The 19591-nt window shown below is 45.4% G+C and overlaps 1 protein-coding gene across 1 annotated transcript in view; it reads right to left on the reverse strand.

Moving 5' to 3' along the window:
* Nucleotides 1–19591, reverse strand: part of scfd2 (sec1 family domain containing 2) — a 168400-nt gene that overhangs the window by 136469 nt on the left and 12340 nt on the right. The window contains exons 3-4 of the mRNA XM_084185472.1: nt 14792–14919; nt 3457–3632 (exon numbers count right to left, since the gene is read on the reverse strand). Coding sequence (XP_084041598.1) covers nt 3457–3632; nt 14792–14919 — 304 coding nt within the window. The remainder of the gene's footprint in view (nt 1–3456; nt 3633–14791; nt 14920–19591) is intronic.

The raw sequence follows: 19591 nt of genomic DNA on the forward strand, positions 1-19591 counted from the left end.
CACCGATCACACTGACCACATCTAGCTATATCACTACAACCACCATGTCAGCCTACACAACCACATCTATATCACTACAACAACTTCAGACCACATATTTATCACTGAAAAAAGCCTATATGTCACACTTTATAACCATGCCAATATACTGTAACTAACTTCTAAAGTGAGGGAAAGCTTTCTTACGTGAGTAGGTAAGAAGTCAATCTACTGTTTGGTGGTTTGTGTCGTATAATGTTTTACTGTTAACCACTGAGTGAATGGGAGGTCAGAGGTGTCGACCTGATCACAGTATGACCTGACCTCACAGGACCTCCACTGTCTCACACGGTTACAGTTCGTTCCCATGGCCTAACTAACATTACACCACCACCAGGGTGGGACTTGGCCTGGCACTGTGTCTCCATCAGCACGGTGTGCCCAGCTCTGCCCACAGTTCCCCTCAGGGCAACCACCACACCAGCCAGAGAAAAGAGCCATTTCATCCACTCATGCAGTTTCCAATGTAATTACCCTTCTCTGTGTCCACCCTGTAGCCAGAGCCCAAGAGCTGTGAAATTAAATCAACAGAGAGAGGGAGAGGAGCACAGAGAAACTCATTTCACTTAATAGCTCAATAAAACTGTGGCTCACATTTGGTCAATTTTGATTGGAAACATCAACTCTCCCGTCACGAGTCACGCTGCAAGGCTTGATTGTGAGATCTGATTTCCCAAGAACGTGTTTTGAATGGGGTCCGAAACATACACAAAACACGCATACAGCAGCTAAAAACAGAAACAACAATACACAGTTGGGATCAGATTGTAATCACTGGGCCTACCTGGTATCTATTTTTACCTGAGGACACATTTTCCACTTTCTTCTATAAAAGCCTGCTGACTACTATGATCCTAAAGCTGGAAGGCAGAGTGGACTGTGAGAACTGTGGAGGGTACAGGACAGGCATAGTCTAATGTGGATTGATGTGGATCAAAGATGACTAACGTGGTACGAAGGATACTGGTACCAAATAAGCCACGGCATCTTCCTCCCTTTTTAATAAGCATGGGCCCAGCTGAGAAACCAGGTTTACAAGGTTGTTTTCAAATTTCACTTTGGCATGGGACGCTGGCTGGCGCAGGCCTGTTTAGTTTTCCGTGATTTACTTTAATAAGTTCCTAAATACTGTGCTGTCCTGCTGCTAGCTTTACAGCTTTAGGAATATAAAGAGACTATGAAATCAGAGAGGTAAGAGGAGGAGGAAATGGCTTTGGAATAGAGTAGTATTCATTAGATTAGAAGATTCTAGAACATGGCGCCTTACGGCTCTGTCTCCACTCTGTGTGAGAGAGTTTTTAAACTGTCAGCAGACCACTGCTATAAGTCCGAGGTGTGATGAGAGCGAGTGATGAGACACGTCTGCCTTTTAACGTACTCTCCCTCTCTTGTCCTGTCTCTCGGTCTTTCCCTCTCTCCCCTTCTCCAGTAACCCCTGACCCCGCCATGGTCTGACATGTGCACATCCACCCCCGTACACTGCTTCCTCTCCTCCTGTCTCCCCAACAACTCTAAACAACACACCTCTTGGAAAGCAGGTTCCCCCCCCTATTTTCTACAATTCTGCGTAGTTAGAGCGTTAATTCCGCGTGGTTACAGGGTTAAAACATAAACAACTCAAAGGGTTAAGCTGAAAATGTCAACAGGGGAAGTAGCAGGGTTCGGGGGGTCTGATGGTTTGAGGGTAGAAACTATTGGCCAGTCTTCCAATTTTTGCCATGATGCTCCTGTACTGCCCGCGTCTGAGTGATTGAAGCGGGGAGAACAGGACATGGCTTGGGTGGCTGGGGTCCCTGATGATCTTCTTGGCCTTCCTGTGACACCTGGTGTTGTATGTGTCCTGGAGGGCAGGCAGTATGCATCCAATGGTGCGTTCGGCTGCACGTGTCACCCTCTGAAGTGCCTTGCAGTCCGTGGCGGTGGAGTTGCCGTACCAGTTGTGGGTATAGAGGAAATACAGGAGGGGATGGGGACACAGCACATCATGATGACGGAAGTGATTGCTACTGGTTGGTAATCATTCAATTCAGTTACTTTCCCTTTCTTGGGGCGGGGGGCTGATAGTGGACATCTTGAAGCAGGTGGGTATAGTGGCCTGAGCTTGGGAGAGATTGAAAATGTCAGAGAACACAACAGCCAGCTGGTCTGCACATGCTCTGAGGGCACGGCTAGGGATGCCGTCTGGGCCGGCAGCCTTCAAATCAAATCAAATAAATAATAAATAAATAAATAAATAATATGCCATTTAGCAGACGCTTTTATCCAAAGCGACTTACAGTCATGTGCGCATACATGTTTACGTATGGGTGGTCCCTCCGATCGAACCCACTACCCTGGCGTTACAAGCGCCATGCTCTACCAATTGAGCTACAGAGGACCACAGGGAGGGAGGAGGTGATATGGTCTTTGACTAGCCTCTCACAGCACATCATGATGACGGAAGTGACAAATCTGATTTGCCACATGCGCCGAATACAACAGGTGTAAACATTAACGTGAAATGCTTACTTACAGCCCTTAACCAACAATGCATTTATTTCTTAATAAAAAAGTAAAATAAAACAACAACAACAAAAAAGTGTTGAGAAAAAAAGTGGTGGTGGGGGTGCAAATAGTCTGATTAGCTGTTCAGGAGTCTAATGGCTTGGGGGTAGAAGCTGTTGTTGCGAGGGTTAACACGTTTTAATGACTTACATATGTCCTCAGTATGTAGCCCACGTTGTCATCAGGGGCTCTCCTCGGCAGCTCAGGGTCATTGTGCTCGAATCATGAGAAAAAGGTGTTTAGCTTGTCCGGTAGGGTGGGGTTGGTGACCGCGATGTTGCTGGCTTTCTTTTTGTAATCGGTGATCGTTAGGAGCCCCTGCCACATACACCTTCTGTCCGACCTGCTGAATTCCTCCTCCACTTTGTCCCTGTACTTGTGTTTCGCCATCTTGTGTTACGCCACATACGTCGTATTTGTACTGTTTAACCAAACTATTGTCCCCAGTCACCTTCCCCTGTTTATAAACAGCATCTCTTTTTTTCAGTTTCCCTACAAGGCTGCTATCAATCCACGGTTTTTGATTCGGATAAGTTTTGAAAGACACTATTGGTATCACGTCATCTATTCATTTGTTTATGAATCCGGTGACTGAGTCGGCATATTCATTGATGCCATCTCCAAAGGCGACCCGGAACATATTCATGTCCACGTGATCAAAACAGTCTTGGAGCGTGAATTCTGTTTGGTCGGACCAATGCTGTACAGAACTGACAGCGGAACGCCCCTCGAGTTTTTGTTTGTAGGGAGGGAGAAGCAAGACGGAGTCATGGTCGGATTTGCCGAAAGGAGGACGGGAGAGGGCCTTATACCCGTAAAAAGTTAGGCCTAGTTGGGTGTAACCGTGATCGGTGTGTAGTGTACATGTGGTACCTGCAGCAGAAGTCTCTCGAAAGCCAGGCAGGCGTCCCAGCGGGGCAGGGTGGGGTGGCGGAGGGTCTGGGCGGTGGCCAGGCCCAGCTGGAGCACCCCACAGTGACTCTCTAGCGCCCCCCAGCTACTTTTAAACAGCTGCACGTAGGAACACAGCTGCTCCGGAGTCACACGGCCTGAAAGGGGGACAACAACACAGACATCAATTATATGAATTTCCTATTTATATATTCATAGTCCTTAAATTAACCAGTTGATCATACAACCGATCACATGGTATGGCATGGTTCAGTGCATACACACTAGTGTGCTCATACTAGTCTACCTGGGGTGGCAGCCTGTTCAGGTAAAGTTAGCTGAACTAATGGATGATAGTCACTTAACAGACACATAACCACCTCCTAATATCCCGATGGGAACGGCACTGTATGGAAACTGAGAGCCAGACTCCACATGCAGAGGAGAGAGGAGAGGAGATAAACTTGGAGGAGACGGGTTGTGAGAACCTCAGCCATAATCATGTATTGGGTATGCAGTATACTCTGTGCAAGTGTGTATCTAACTTCAAGTGTTGTTGCTAAAGTGTGAGGGTCTATGTTTGTGTATGTCATAGTGTGTGACGAATGTGTGTGAGTGAGTATGTGTGTGCGTGCATGCACAACCGATAAGAGTATCCTGTGAGGCTGTCTCAGAGTGTGACTAATACATGTGAATCACAGTTTGTCTCTGATTATTTGCAGAGCTGGCAGAGTGAAGCAGGTTTAGTGCTCACACTGTAAGACCCTCTACGGATGATCCACAGACACAGGAAGAATGGGGTGGGGGAGGGACAGCCTAGAGTTAAAGGCAAGGGGGACGGACAGGGGTATGGGGCGACCCCAGGGCTGGGGGTGAGAGGAGAGGGGTACACATTAACTCCTCATAAAGCCCAATTCTTCATGTTGATGTTCAGAGCAATGAACAGATGAGGGAGTATTTCCTGTTGGACTACATGGCCAATGTTTTCTTTAGTGGGGCCAAAAACATGACTAGAGGAGAAACAGACAGGCGGAAAAATGGGGCACAACCTTCCAGAATGCAAAATATAATGTATGGAGTCATGTCAAGTACAGATGTAACGACTTGAATTTAACAACGTTGTTATTAAACCAATGAGTCCCACCATAACGTGCAACGTCTAACCCCTTTTAAACATAGTGTATTTGAGATACAGACTTCTGGGTTGTACCATTGGATCAGTCCATTTCTTCTACATCCGTAAATACCAACCATTAGTCTGTGTGATTAACGGGGGCTGAGCTAGAGCAGTGGATCCCGAAGGGGCCCGGGCCGGGTCTTTTTTTACAAAAATGTCTGTAGTCGGAATGGTTTGAGCTACACACTTAAAAGCTATCCATGAAAAGCTGAGACTCTCACATACACGCACATGCTGTATGATGCTCACAAGCTACACAAGAGTTAAGGGGTTCTTCTACATTCCCAGGACATACAGTAGTGTCTATAATACTGTAATAAGTTCACATAGTTGCTGTCACAATCTCCAAACGCCATACTGGCTAGTTGGATATTCATTTCCCAGTGAGCAAACAATTTCTGTACTTCATATAAAATACTTTTTATCAGGTTTTTGCTTTGGCGGCGGACCTTACTTTTTTATTGATGATTGTCAATAAAACTCATGAATGCCACTGTTTATGTCAAATTGTTTTGTGTTTTACTTGTAGCCCTGGTCGTCCTAAAAAGAAAATGGTGAAACACTTAATTGTAAGGCTAAATATAGGAGCTGGACATGAAGACAAATGAAAGTCAGATAAATGAAAAGGTGATTTTTTTATAGGTGTCCAGTGGTTTGCCTCGCTCACAGTCCTGGCTCGTATGTCAGGGTGCTGCCTGGAGCAGAGGAAGGAGCAGGGGCTTTTATTTATGGACACATCACTGGGCCTGCTCCCAGACTGTACAGTAGAGTAGAGTACAGCACACACAACACACTCCACTCAGCTCAGTCACGTCGCTGCACCTGTGTGTGTGTGCATGCGTGTGTATAAATGAGTGAAGCAGCAAGAGAAAGATTGTGTAGCTGCATGTCTCATGTTCATAATTGTACAGAATGTGTCTCCTAGCTCTTTTTCTCCTGTTAATACCGTACGAGATGTGGGTGTTGCGATTCTTCTGAAATGGTTCTGGTTGGCTAGGAGAGCAGGAAATAGCTGTTTGATGCATTGGTTTGGCTGCAAATGTGTGCATGTGTACAATCAAGTATCTGCCATAGTCAACTATTTCTGCAAAGTGAAAAATTCCACAATACATGGGGGAATTAGGCCATATGGTACAGAGCCAGCACAGGTCCTGTCAACACTTTTCTCTTCCACTGCAACATACACACACAATCAAAAGGCACACACAAACACACCCACACACAAATACATATCCCCACAAACACACACAGTTGAACACAAATACACACACACACACATACATAAACACACATATAAGTGGCACACTGAAACCAATGCTGTCAAAACAACTCAAGAGTTAAAACACACAAAAACAACACTGAACGCCCTCAGACTGACGCACGCACGAACACGCACACACGACTTATGCCATGTTAATATGATATCTGAGTGAGAGTTACAATTGAAGTCGGAAGTTTACATACACCTTAGCCAAATACATTTAAACTCAGTTTTTCACAATTCCTGACATTTCATCCTAGTAAAAATTCCCTGTCTTAGGTCAGTTAGGATAACCACTTTATAATGGCATATTATATATATTATTATATTATTATATTTTAAGAATGTGAAATGTCAGAATAATAGTAGAGAGAACGATTTATTTCAGCTTTTATTTCTTTCATCACATTCCCAGTGGGTCAGAAGTTTACATACACTGTGATGCGTGTGATAGAAGGAATCAGGCGCAGGAGAATAATATGCATCCAAAGAGTTTATTCCGTCGATAAACAGTTGTGCAAGCATGCGACAACAAAACTCAGGGGAAAATACTACCCTGGCAACAACAAGGTAAGGGTAGCTCAACCGAGCTACACACAGCTCACAACAAACAATCACCCACACAGACAAGGAAGCAGAGGGAACACTTATACAATGACTAGTTGGGGATAAGGACCAGGTGTGTGTGATTAATTAGACAAGACAAATGGAGTGATGATAAATGGATCGGCAGCAGCTAGTAAGCCTGTGACGACGAACGACGAAACCTGCCCGAAACAAGGAGGGGAGGCAGTCTCGGTCGAAAGTCGTGACATACAATCAATTAGTATTTGGTAGCATTGCCTTTAAATTGTTTAACTTGGGTCAAACGTTTTCGGGTAGCCTTCCACAAGCTTCCCACAATAAGTTGGGTGAATTTTGGCCCATTCCTCTTGACAGAGCTGGTGTAACTGAGTCAGGTTTGTAGGCCTCCTTGCTCGCTTTTTCAGTTCAGCCAATAAATGTTCTATAGGATTGAGGTCAGGGCTTTGTGATGGCCACTCCAATACCTTGACTTTGTTGTCCTTAAGCCATTTTGCCACAACTTTGGAAGTATGCTTGGGGTCATTGTCCATTTGGAAGACCCATTTGCAACCAAGCTTTAACTTCCTGACTGATGTCTTGAGATGTTGCTTCAATATATCCACATAATTTTCCTTCCTCATGATGCCATCTATTTTGTGAAGTGCACCAGTCCCTCCTGCAGCAAAGCACCCCCACAGCATGATACTGCCACCCCAGTGCTTCACGGTTGGGATGGTGTTCTTCGGCTTGCAAGCCTACCCCTTTTTCCTCCAAACATAACAATGGTCATTATGGCCAAACAGTTATATTTTTGTTTCATCAGACCAGAGGACAGTTCTCCAAAAAGTACGATCTTTGTCCCCATGTGCAGTTGCAAACCATAGTCTGGCTTTTTTATGGCGGTTTTGGAGCAGTGGCTTCTTCCTTGCTGAGCGGCCTTTCAGGTTATGTTAATATAGGACTTGTTTTACTGTGGATATAGATACTTTTGTAGCTTTTTCCTCCAGCATCTTCACAAGGTCCTTTGCTGTTGTTCTAGGATTGATTTGCACTTTTCGCACCAAAGTACGTTAATCTCTAGGAGACAGAATGTGTCACCTTCCTGAGCGGTATGATGGCTGCATGGTCCCATGGTGTTTATACTTGCGTACTATTGTTTTTACAGATGAACGTGGTACCTTCAGGCGTTTGGAAATTGCTCCCAAGGATGAACCATTTTACATTTACATTTGAGTCATTTAGCAGACGCTCTTATCCAGAGCGACTTACAGTTAGTGAATACATATTTTTTTATACTGGCCCCCCGTGGGAATCAAACCCACAACCCTGGCGTTGCAAACGCCATGCTCTATCAACTGAGCTACATCCCTGCCGGCCATTCCCTCCCCTACCCTGGACGACGCTGGGCCAATTGTGCGCCGCCCATGAGTCTCCCGGTCGCGGCCGGCTGCGACAGAGCCTGGATTCCAACCAGGATCTCTAGTGGCACAGTTAGCACTGCGATGCAGTGCCTTAGACCACTGCGCCACTCAGGAGGTCTACACATTTTTTTTTGAGGTCTTGGCTGATTTCTTTTGATTTTCCCATGATGTCAAGCAAAGAGGCACTGAGTTTGAAGGTAGGCCTTGAAATACATCCACAGGTACACCTCCAATTGACTCAAATGATGTCAAATAGCCTATCAGAAGCTTCTAAAGCCATGACATCATTTTTGGAAATTTCCAAGCTGTTTAAAGGCACAGTCAACTTAGTGTATGTAAACTTCTGACCCACTGGAATTGTGATACAGTGAATTATAAGTGAAATAATCTGTCTATAAACAATTGTTGGAAAAATTACTTGTGTCATGCACAAAGTAGATGTCCTAACCGACTTGCCAGAACTATAGTTTGTTAACAAGAAATTTGTGGAGAGGTTGAAAAACGATTTTTAATGACTCCAACCTAAGTGTATGTAAACTTCCAACTTCAACTGTACTAACAAAATCAATGGGGACACCCTGGAGGTTGGGGCCTCTGGGCAGGTACTCAGCATGCCCGGTCGGTAATTGTCAAGATCGTTAGACGGAGTAGACCAAGGCGCAGCATTATTTGCAAACATACTTAATCTTTATTATCTTTGGTGATAATATGAACAACAAAACAACAAACGATACGTGCAGTCCTACGGTTAACACAACCAACACGGAACAAACCAAACGGAAACAAGATCCCACAAACACTAAGGGAAAAACAGACTGTTTAAATATGGTTCCCAATCAGAGACAACCAGCAACAGCTGACACTCGTTGCCTCTGATTGGGAACCAATCTGGCCAACATAGAAATATAACACATAGAACTACAACACAGAACTAGAACACATAGAATCTACACACCCTGGCTTAACATATAGAGTCCCCAGAGCCAGGGTGTGACAGTACCCCCCCCCCCCAAAGGCGCGGACTGCGACCGCGCCTCAACATAGACAAACCAGGGGAGGGCTGGGTGGGCATTCCTCCTCGGAGGCGGTTCCGGCTCCGGGCTTGACCACCACCCTCCAATAATCCCCCCGTAGCGCCCCTGGTCCGGTCTGGCCCCGCTGGCTGGAGCTGGACTGGACATCGTAGGAGCGGATTGCTTCAGCTCCGGTGTGGAGCAGCTGACCGGTACCTGACCAGGCACCGGTGACCCAGGCACGGGTTGTGCCGGACTGACGACGCACACCCCTGGCTTTGTGCGTGGAGCAGGAACGGGCCGGACCGGACTGACGATGCGCACCCCTGGCTTGGTGCGTGGAGCAGCAACGGGCCGGACCGGGCTGACGATGCGCACCCCTGGCTTGGTGCGTGGAGCAGGAACGGGCCGGACCGGGCTGACGATGCGCACCCCTGGCTTGGTGCGTGGAGCCGGAACGGGCCGTACCGGGCTGACGATGCGCACCCCTGGCTTGGTGCGTGGAGCAGGAACGGGCCGGACCGGGCTGACGATGCGCACCCCTGGCTTGGTGCGTGGAGCAGGAACGGGCCGGACCGGGCTGACGACTCTCACCCCTGGCTTGGTGCGAGTGGCAGGAACAGGCCGGGCCGGGCTGGCGACGCGCACCGTAGCTTTGGTGCGAGTGGCAGGAACAGGCCAGGCCGGGCCGGGCTGGCGACGCGCACCGTAGACTTGGTGCGAGTGGCAGGAACAGGCCGGGCCGGGCTGGCGACGCGCACCGTAGGCTTGGTGCGAGGGGCAGGAACAGGCCGGGCCGGGCTGGCGACGCGCACCGTAGGCTTGGTGCGAGTGGCAGGAACAGGCCGGGCCGGGCTGGCGACGCGCACCGTAGGCTTGGTGCGAGGGGCAGGAATAGGCCGGGCCGGGCTGGCGACACACACCGTAGGCTTGGTGCGAGGAGCAGGAACAGGCCGGGCTGGGCTGGCGATGCGCACCATTACCTTGGTGCGGGGAGCAGGAACAGACTGGACCGTACTGGGGACACACACCACTGGCCCTACGCCGGGATCTGGAACGGGCCGGACCGGACTGGTAACACACCCCAGTACCTCTCGCCGTGCCTCTACACCTTCCTTCCCCTCTTTGACCAGTGGCCCCCGTAACCTGGCGGCCTCCTCTGCCAAACTCCCAAATCGCCCTGTGGCAGCCTCCTGCTGCCCAGTCGCCCATGCCGTGTGCCCCCCCCTAGAAATTTTTTGGGGTTGCCTCTCGTCCGTCCGACGACGACACTGTTGACGCCGTTGCTCCTCTCTCGCCAGGGCCTTAATCTTAGCCCATGGCCCTTTTCCCCCGAGCATGTCCTCCCAGGACCACCCTTTGCCCACCTGGGCCATCGCCAACCTCTCCAGCTCCTTTCCCGGCGCTTCCTCCCATGTCCAGGCTGCCTGCTCCTGGACACGCTGCTTGGTCCTGATATGGTGGGATCTTCTGTCACGATCGTTAGACGGAGTAGACCAAGGCACAGCGTTATTTGCAAACATACTTAATCTTTATTATCTTTGGTGATAATATGAACAACAAAACAACAAACGATACGTGCAGTCCTACGGCTAACACAACCAACACGGAACAAACCAAACGGAAACAAGATCCCACAAACACTAAGGGAAAAACAGACTGTTTAAATATGGTTCCCAATCAGAGACAACCAGCAACAGCTGACACTCGTTGCCTCTGATTGGGAACCAATCTGGCCAACATAGAAATATAACACATAGAACTACAACACAGAACTAGAACACATAGAATCTACACACCCTGGCTCAACATATAGAGTCCCCAGAGCCAGGGTGTGACAGTAATACTGCATTTCTATACAATTTAAAAACTCTAAAATGCTACAGTGCCTTCAGAAAGTATTCATACCCATCGACTTATTCCACATTTTGAAGTGTTCCAGCATGAATTAATAAATGGATACAATATATTTTTTCTCACCCATTTACATACAATACCCCATAATGACAAAGTGAAAACATGTTTTTTGAAATTTTATTGAAAATGAAATACAGAAATATCTAATTTACATAAGTATTCACACCCCTGAGTCAACACATGCTAGAATCAACTTTGGCAGTGATTAGAGCTGTGAGTCTTTCTGGTTATGTCTCGAAGAGCTTTACACACATGGATTGTACAATATTTGCCCATTATTCTTTTCAAAGTCCTTCAAGCTCTGTCACATTGGTTGATGAGCATTGCTAGACAATCATTTTCAAGTCTTGCCATAGATTTTCAAAGGAACATAAACAAAAAAAATCAACTTCATAATCTCCAACACCAACATGTGAAAATTGCCCATTTCTATGTTTTGTAGTAAAACAGATAGAGGGAGATGTGTTTCCAATTACATCATCGGTGTGCATCGTGTGATTTTAACCAATTATGTGTAGGTATTGCTTATTAATTGCCTCCTAATTGTCTACTAATTTGTTGATGATGTAATTGGAAACACTCACTTGTAGATGATGAATGTGAAGTTTTTTTTCTTTCTTTTTTTCTCCTAAGTCAAAACTGTAAGTAAAGCCACTCAGGAACATTTAATGTCTCCTTGGTAAGAAACTCCAATGTAGATTTTGCCTTGTGTTTTAGGTTATTGTCCTGCTGAAAGGTGAATTAATCTCCCAGTGTTTGGTGGAAAGCAGACTGAACCAGGTTTTGCTCTAGGATTTTGCCTGTGCTTAGCTCCATGTTTTGGAAAGTTTTTATTCTGTACAGGCTTCCTTCTTTTCACTCTGTCAATTAGATTAGTATTGTGGAGTTACTACAATGTTGTTGATCCATCCTCAGTTTTCTCCTATCACAGCCATTAAACTCTGTAACTGTTTTAAAGTCACCATGGTGAAATCCCTGATCGGTTTTCTTCCTCTCCGGCAACTGAGTTAGGAAGGATGCCTGTATCTTTGTAGTGACTGGGTGTATTGATACACCATCCAAAGTGTAATTAATAACTTCACCATGCTCAAAGGGATATTCAATGTCAGCTTTTTATTTTTACGAATCTACCAATAGGTGCCCTTCTTTGCAAGGCATTGGAAAACATCCCTGGTCTTTGTGGTTGAATCTGTGTTTGAAATTCACTGCTCGACTGAGGGACCTTACAGATAATTGTATGTGTGGGGAACAGAGATAAGGTAGTCATTCAAAAATCATGTTAAACATTAGTCCATGAAATGTATGTGACTTGCTAAGCACATTTTTACTCCTGAACTTATTTAGGCTTACCATAACAAAGGGGGTGAATACTTATTGACTCAAGACATTTCAGCATTTCATTTTTTATTAATTTGTAAACATTTCGAAAAACATAATTCCAGTGACAAAAGATCTCAATGTAACACAACAAAATGTCAAAAAAGTCAAGGGGTGTGAATACTTTCTGAAGGCACTGTATTTGGAGAACAGCAAAAACTTGCCAAAATTACCCCAGCCATTATCACATTGGCTGCTGTAGTTTAATTCACCTCAGTTGATTAAAAAATAATAATCTAATAAAATAACAGAGGTCCGGAGCTCGGTGTCCTCATATGTAGCTACGGCCCTGGCAAGCGTTAATGTATAGTGTCTGGATGGATACTACTATGTGTGTGAGTGAACAGTCAGTGTGAAATCTGTCTAACTTAAAGCTCTGTTTCCTCCCTTGTCATGTGACCACACAGGCATTAGAGCAGGGCTAGAATGTGGCGTCCCACAGTGCTGGTGGGCATGATGGGAACAGTGTGGGGGCAGGACGGACGCTGTGAGGGGTAGGAGGGGAGTGGAGGGGGAGGGAAGGTTTGGTCCTCTGCCAGGGAGGTATAAAGATCCAGTTTGTCAAGGCTTTGGCACTGCCCTCTAGCCTGGACACAGGCTAAGTCAACAGGCTGTCAGTCAGAGGGGAGCAACAGCTTACTGCCATACCAACACTTCACACTCTCTCGCTCTCTCTTTCCCTCTCTCGTTCTATCATACCCCCTCTCCCTCGATCCATACCCTTCACATTCTCCAGTTCCACCTCTCGTATAAATATATATTTCTCTCTCTTTACTACCCTCTCTCTCTGGGTGTTTTTCAAAATATACCCATAAGAGAGCAAACCACCCAGGATTAGAAGGATACGACGGTGCTGCTCTCAGACACAGATGTGTGAAAGGAAACCACCATGGCGGCAGCATACTGTATGCATGTGTGTGAGACCCCCCCGGCACATATTCCAACCTGCTTGTTAAGGGAGCATGTTTACCTCTGTGATTACAGCAGCAGTGGGACCACAGAGCCCCTCTATTACTGCTGCATACAGACCTGCCACATGCCAATATACATTCTGTATCAGCCCAGTGTGTGTGTGTAGATAGCATGCTACATATGATTCATGCATGTACCTATATGAATCAAATTGGAGTATGAGTGTATGTGTGTGTTATGAGTACATCTCTGCATTCCTACTAGTATTTTTACCCTCGCTTCAGACCCCTTTGCTTCATTAACCCTTTAACAGGCTCAACAAGAAAAAAAATACCAGAATCTGCAAAATATGTGTATTTAGCCTCAGTATAGGCCATAAATGAAGAATTTCTCAACCAGCCGGTTAAGTTGCCCAATTAGAGTAAACAAATGTTGTATTGGAATTTGCATAGACTTTTTAAATAATCTCAAAAATTATATGCTTCATTCACTTATAATGGAAGATAGGCCTAGTTAAATGAGGACTGATATCAAATATTAATAAAATATTATACAATTGTGTCGAAATATGAATATTCAAAGCCATGTAAATTAATGCGTTTACAGTTTATATGCTTAGAATACCATTAAAATGACATGTACTGAATGACATTGTGAAACATATTGAAAATAACAGGCAGACAGTAAATAATGATATGGATTTGAAAATATTTTTGTATTTGCACAAACAAAAAGTCCCATAATAATATTTCTCCATCATCCATTATCACTAGCTTTGACTAAATAGCATTCCTTTAATGGGCAACTCAACCGCCTGGTAGAGCATATTTTTCGAGAGTTCCTAAAATTGTAAAACAACATATTAGTAATTTACTCATCATTTAATCTTAAAATTATGTTTTAAAGGTCAACAACATTTTACAAACTTGTAATTTCCCATTTAATACACAATTAGTACAAAACAATTGTGGTAAATGAGGTTCGTTTTTGCTCACGTTCACTTCCTGTTTTTCAACCATCTTTGAATGCGTGTTGAAAAAAATATGGGAATCCGATAATGAAAACCATTTAATAATTTAACTAAATGGCATTGGTTGAGATGATAAAATATGCCAAACAAAATTCATGTTAAATTTGATTGAAAATTGGTTGCCCAGTTGAGCTGCCTATTAAAGGGTTAACAAACAACAAAGGTATTCAAGAGCTGCATGTGTGTATCAGAAAGCCAACGTGTGGTTCAGATTCCCTCTGTGGCCACATGGGCAAACACACACAGAAGCAGTGACCGCAGCTCTCTGTAGGTGGCGCTGCAGCTCTTTGTTAAAACAGCAGGACACATTGCTCTCTCCATCCCCCCTCTCTGTCTTTTACTCATCCTCTCTCCCATCCTCTCGATCAACATATTTTCTTTTTTCCCCCCTCTATGCCATGCCTTCCAAATTCTGAGATTGACTATATATTATAATAACGTAATTATGTGTTTACTCATTGCAATCATTTCCCCTCTGTTATTAATGATTCAGCCGTAGATCAGACAGTGTCTGTGTATTCTGTGGCATTGTGATTTGGGAGAGAGAGAGTAAGAGAGTATATATGTATTTAGAGAGTGCCAACAGTGAGTGTGGTCAGTGTATGTCTGTGTGTGATGGTGGTGGTTGATGTGTCCCTTCCTTACCCAGACTCATCTTGATTGGCAGGTTCTCCTTGCTGGCGGCCTCCACCAGCTGTCTACGGACCTCCATCACAGCCTCCTTCTGCTTACTGGCCAGCATGGTCTCCCACAGCAACCTGGCCGTGGACGACCTGAGAGGTAGAGGACAGACACACATCAGTTAGGTCACCCAGCTGCTACTGGAAAAACCCTCTCAACATGTCTATTCCCACACACATACCGTTAAACACACTACTGTACATACTGTAGGGGAACTCCGATAAATCAGGGAAAGTCACCGACGACGATGAGGCAGCCTATAGGACCCTGAACAGCTTCTACCCCCAAGCCATAAGACTACTAAACAAGGCTGCTAAATAGCTCATCAAATGGCTATCCGGACTACCTGCATTGACCCTTTTTTGCACTGGACTCTACTCACACACTCACACATACTTACACTGACACCCCAACACACACATTGAACATCGACACGGTACTGGTACTCCCTGTATATAGCCAAGTTATTTTTTACTCGTTATTGTTATTCACTGTGTCATTATTCCTCATGTCACTATTTACATGTTTTATTTAATTTTGTATCTTTAACTTTGCATTTTTGGAAAATGACCCTTAAGTAAGCATTTCACTTTTAGTCTACACCTGCTGTTTAAGAAGCATGTGACAAATAAAATTGTATTTGATTTGAAAGTCTCTCACTCTCTTGTACACACCACCATGAACGTGATCGAGTGCTCATCCTGTAGGTTGGGGATGCTGACAGTGGAGGCTGCTGAGGGGAGGACAGCTCATACTAATGGCTAGAATGGAGTCAATGGAGTGGTATCAACCACATGGAAACCATGTCTTTGATGTGTTTGATACCATTCCACTGACTCCATTCTAGCCATTATTATGAGTCGTCCTCCCCTCAGCAGCCTCCACTGGATGCTGGGTACTAAGGGGGCGTTCACTCCCGTTGCCCCACTCACAGGAAAAAACACAAATTAACTTTCCCAATCATCCCTAAACACTGCAGATGTGTTAACATTCCCCTGAGCAGTCTTTCCCAACATCCCCAGAACCTACCAAAACCACAACCTGGACCAAGGGACCATCTCTGGCTCCACCGTAACCCTTCCCTCTATTTCCACCAGGTCAAGAAGAAGAACGGTTATCATCTGCCATAAGCAGTAAAATGAGCTTCAAGCGTTTCCCCAGAAAATCAAACAGTGTTGTGAACACATCTCATTATCATGACCCTCCGTGAGGTTGACATTGTGTCTTATAAAGAGGCTCTGCAACTGAACCAACGTCATATTTCATCTCTCTATTTCTCTCTCCTCAGTCTTTAAAGACGTGTCAGTGTTTTGATGGTTCTATAAAAAGGCCACCAAACGCCATGGCGGAGCCTCTGCACTGTTCTGTTCTGTTCTGTTTGTCCCCAGTGTGTCTGTGACCTTCAGTCTGATGTGTGCATACTTCTAATGAGCATGTGAACACCAGAGAGGGAGGAGTTAGTACCCAAACTCAGGACTAAAGACAAAAAACAACAACGTTAGAATGGTTAGATCCTTTTTACTCTGATAGAAGGATGAAGGAGAGAGGAAGAGAGAGAAAGAAAGAACCAAAGAAAAGGGGGAAGAGAGAGAGCGGGAGGAGGGGGTTCGCTGACACAGATCCCAAATGTTAAAATCTACTCTGTTTTTCTTTTTCGGCTCTTTTCTTTCTCACTCCTTTTCCTCTCTCTCTGGTTCTCGCTCTCTCTCTCTCTGTCTAACTGCTGCCATGTGTTTAATATCAGATGTAATCGGTTCCAGAGCCTGGGCCTGGAGAGAAAGAGGGGCTCACATTGGGCCGCATGAAAACCAGACACAAAGACAAGAGAACAGAGCTCGAATGAACTGGAGATACTGCTCCTCCACGAAGAGAACAGCTATATTGAAATATTAGAAGTTACACTGCCAGATAAACCTTTGGTTTACTTCACTGTCAATATGATGATGAATGTGGGTGGGAAGAATTAAAAAACGTTCAACAAACTTTCTGAAAAGCATGACCGAGAAATTGGTGTCATTTATCAAGAAGTATTTTCCTCAGGAAGACACACATCATGGGCTTAGCTGTGTGCTGGGGCTGTAATGATTAAGCGTGTCGTAAGCGGACACATAGTTAGCGTGGTTAAAATACCAGGGCTGTGACCTGGCCATATGTGTGTATGCATGCTTGTGTGTGGGTCCTAATGTGTACCGTTTGTGTAAGTGTGTGTGTGTGTGTGATAAGCCTGTATTTCCTTGTGGGTTCCAGGAAGACGAGAGGTCTTATAAAGGAGTAGAATGAGGGGGGTTGAGGAGGTATGGTTGTAATTTGGCCCCTGCCCCCCCCTCTCCCCTGGTGTTTTCCCCAGGCCGTTTGGTCAGATGGGGGCGGGGGTGAGGTTTTTACTGGCAGGGTGTTAGACAAGGCCCCATAACCAGCCAGTCTTGTTGAGTAACTGCTCTACTATGGAGAGGGTGCTGGGGCCATGCCGTGCCTGTGCCTGACCTCCTGCATGTGTGTGTGTGAGTGTGTGAGTGTGTGCGAGCTCCAGTGTGGCTCTCTGCTAGAAGTAGCTATTCTAAACCTTAAGGGGGCACTCTTGCCCATCCTGTAGACTGTGTACCCCCGCTGACTTGCCCGGTCAGTCTGACTGGATAAACAATGCGTGGGTGTGTATACGTGTGTGTCTCCAAACTAAATTCCACCAGATGTGTAATGACTGTTACACCATTAAGAGGTAAGCATGAGTTAACGTATCCACACACAAACCTGCACGCAACACACACACAACCCCTTTACAATCTCTCTCTAGTTAATAGGTCTGAGGGTGGAGGAGTTGTTCCTGGAAGCTTGTGACGCAGCAGTAAAGAACGGGTCTGACCATTTGGGTCCAAGTCTAGTAGTCATGCATGCAGACACATAGACCCACTTAATAGAAAACAGGTACATGTATGTGTATGCTTTTGAAGTGGTTCAGAAATGAGTCAGATGTCATATTTCCAACAGTTTCCACGGCCTGTTTGTAAATGTTTGTAGAATAACTTTGTCGTAATCAAATGTCTCAATCAAATGGAATGAACACCAAAACCAGATTCTGGCTCCAACCAGCACACATACACACAATACAGAAACCTAGCAATAAAACCATTGACAGGAAGGCACAGCCCCTTAGCAGGACAGGATCTCCTTTTAAAAGTCTGTAGTGAGTGGAGGATAAATGATCCACTTGACCAGAGAAACTACCCAGTTAGCCAAGTACATAAAATACAGGATGAAATACAATCAGGACAAGCCTCAAAGAGAAGTAGAGCAGCTGATGCAGAAGTTATCAGGGCAGGATTGGTTAGTCTAATCATTGACAGCCTTTGCAATCGGAAGCTGTATTAGATACTGTAAGTCGCTCTGGATAAGAGTGTCTGCTAAATGACAAAAATGTAAATGTAATGTAAAATACTGTTGAACTGCCTAACTTCAACAGCACAACTCAGCCTCTGTCAGTCCCACAGCCAGAGGACGCAGTTAGCAGCCAAAAGATGACCAACAAGCTAACAAAACTAATTTGCTCACGCTAGAGCCAGCCGCAGACTTTGACCGTTCCACAGTGAGTGGAATGCGTGTTTCTGTGTGAGTGTGTGTTACTGGGGAAGTGTTACATAGAGAGAAGAACGCTGTGGATTTCCTGTCAACACACCAGAATACCACAGGACATCAGGCCTCTCTCTGGTCTGGTTTGTCTGTCCTGGCAGGAGAGACCACGAACTGGATTCATGAACAGAACCAGAGGAGAGAGAGACAGGGAAAGAGAGAGACAGAGACAGATAGAGAGGGCAGAGCAGAAGAGATGGTTAAAATGGATATTAAAAGGGGGGTGAGACAAGGCAAAGGGAGGAAGATGGAGATGTCAATAAGAGGAATCTAGGTAGAGTGCATCTGCTTATGTCTCCCTCTTTCTCTCCGTCCCTCCCTCGCGCCCCATGTGTCCTGTTAGCTTACTCCACTTCAAATGCTGGCTGGCAGCAGGGGCTCTTTGAAGGACGAGCACCAGGGAAGAAGGAGGGAGGGAGGAGACTTCTAGAGGGAGATGAAGAGAGTAGTCTTTTGAAATATACTTTCATAACAAATCAACGCTGAGATTTAATCGAACAATCACGGTGCAGATGCAGAATTATCTATCCATCAGTATTTTATCACTCAAAACCATTTTTTAGGAGCTTCTATAAACTTAAATAATTGACAACAATATGTTTGATTATTTCAGAGATCCGTCTTTTATAACCGGTCTTATCATTTCAGTCTTCAAAAGGAATTGTTGGCTTAGAAGGTCTGGGAATAAAACAGAACAGTCTGAGCAGCTGATGAATAATTCCATTCTGGTAAGAGGAATCTACTGGAAGAATGACTAGAGACTCAAGGCTTCACAATGGGATGTCCTAATCTTCTTCTACACAACAGCGGTAGCAGAGGAGAGCTCACAGCTGTATCATGATACAAGCTGGGACAAATGTTTCCCTCCAAATTCCTTATCAGATTCAGGACATGATATTGCTGTTTTCCGAGGGGGAATTTCCTCTTCCTGTGACATATGTGAGAGCCAGCCCTCCACCTCCTTCTGCTCTACCCCAACTCTATTCTATTTCTGACCACTACCACCTCCCACTACACTGGCCACTAGTTACAGGATTGGCCTCTGCCAGCTCTATATCACTGGGAGAAGGAGATACTCCTTGTCTCTCATTCTTAAGATAGGAAAAGAAGGGCAGGTGAGATGTCTGGGCCCTCCAACAC

This window comes from Coregonus lavaretus (genome assembly GCF_964263955.1).
Source record: "Coregonus lavaretus genome assembly, chromosome: 21".
In the NCBI taxonomy this organism is placed as follows: Eukaryota; Metazoa; Chordata; class Actinopteri; order Salmoniformes; family Salmonidae; genus Coregonus; species Coregonus lavaretus.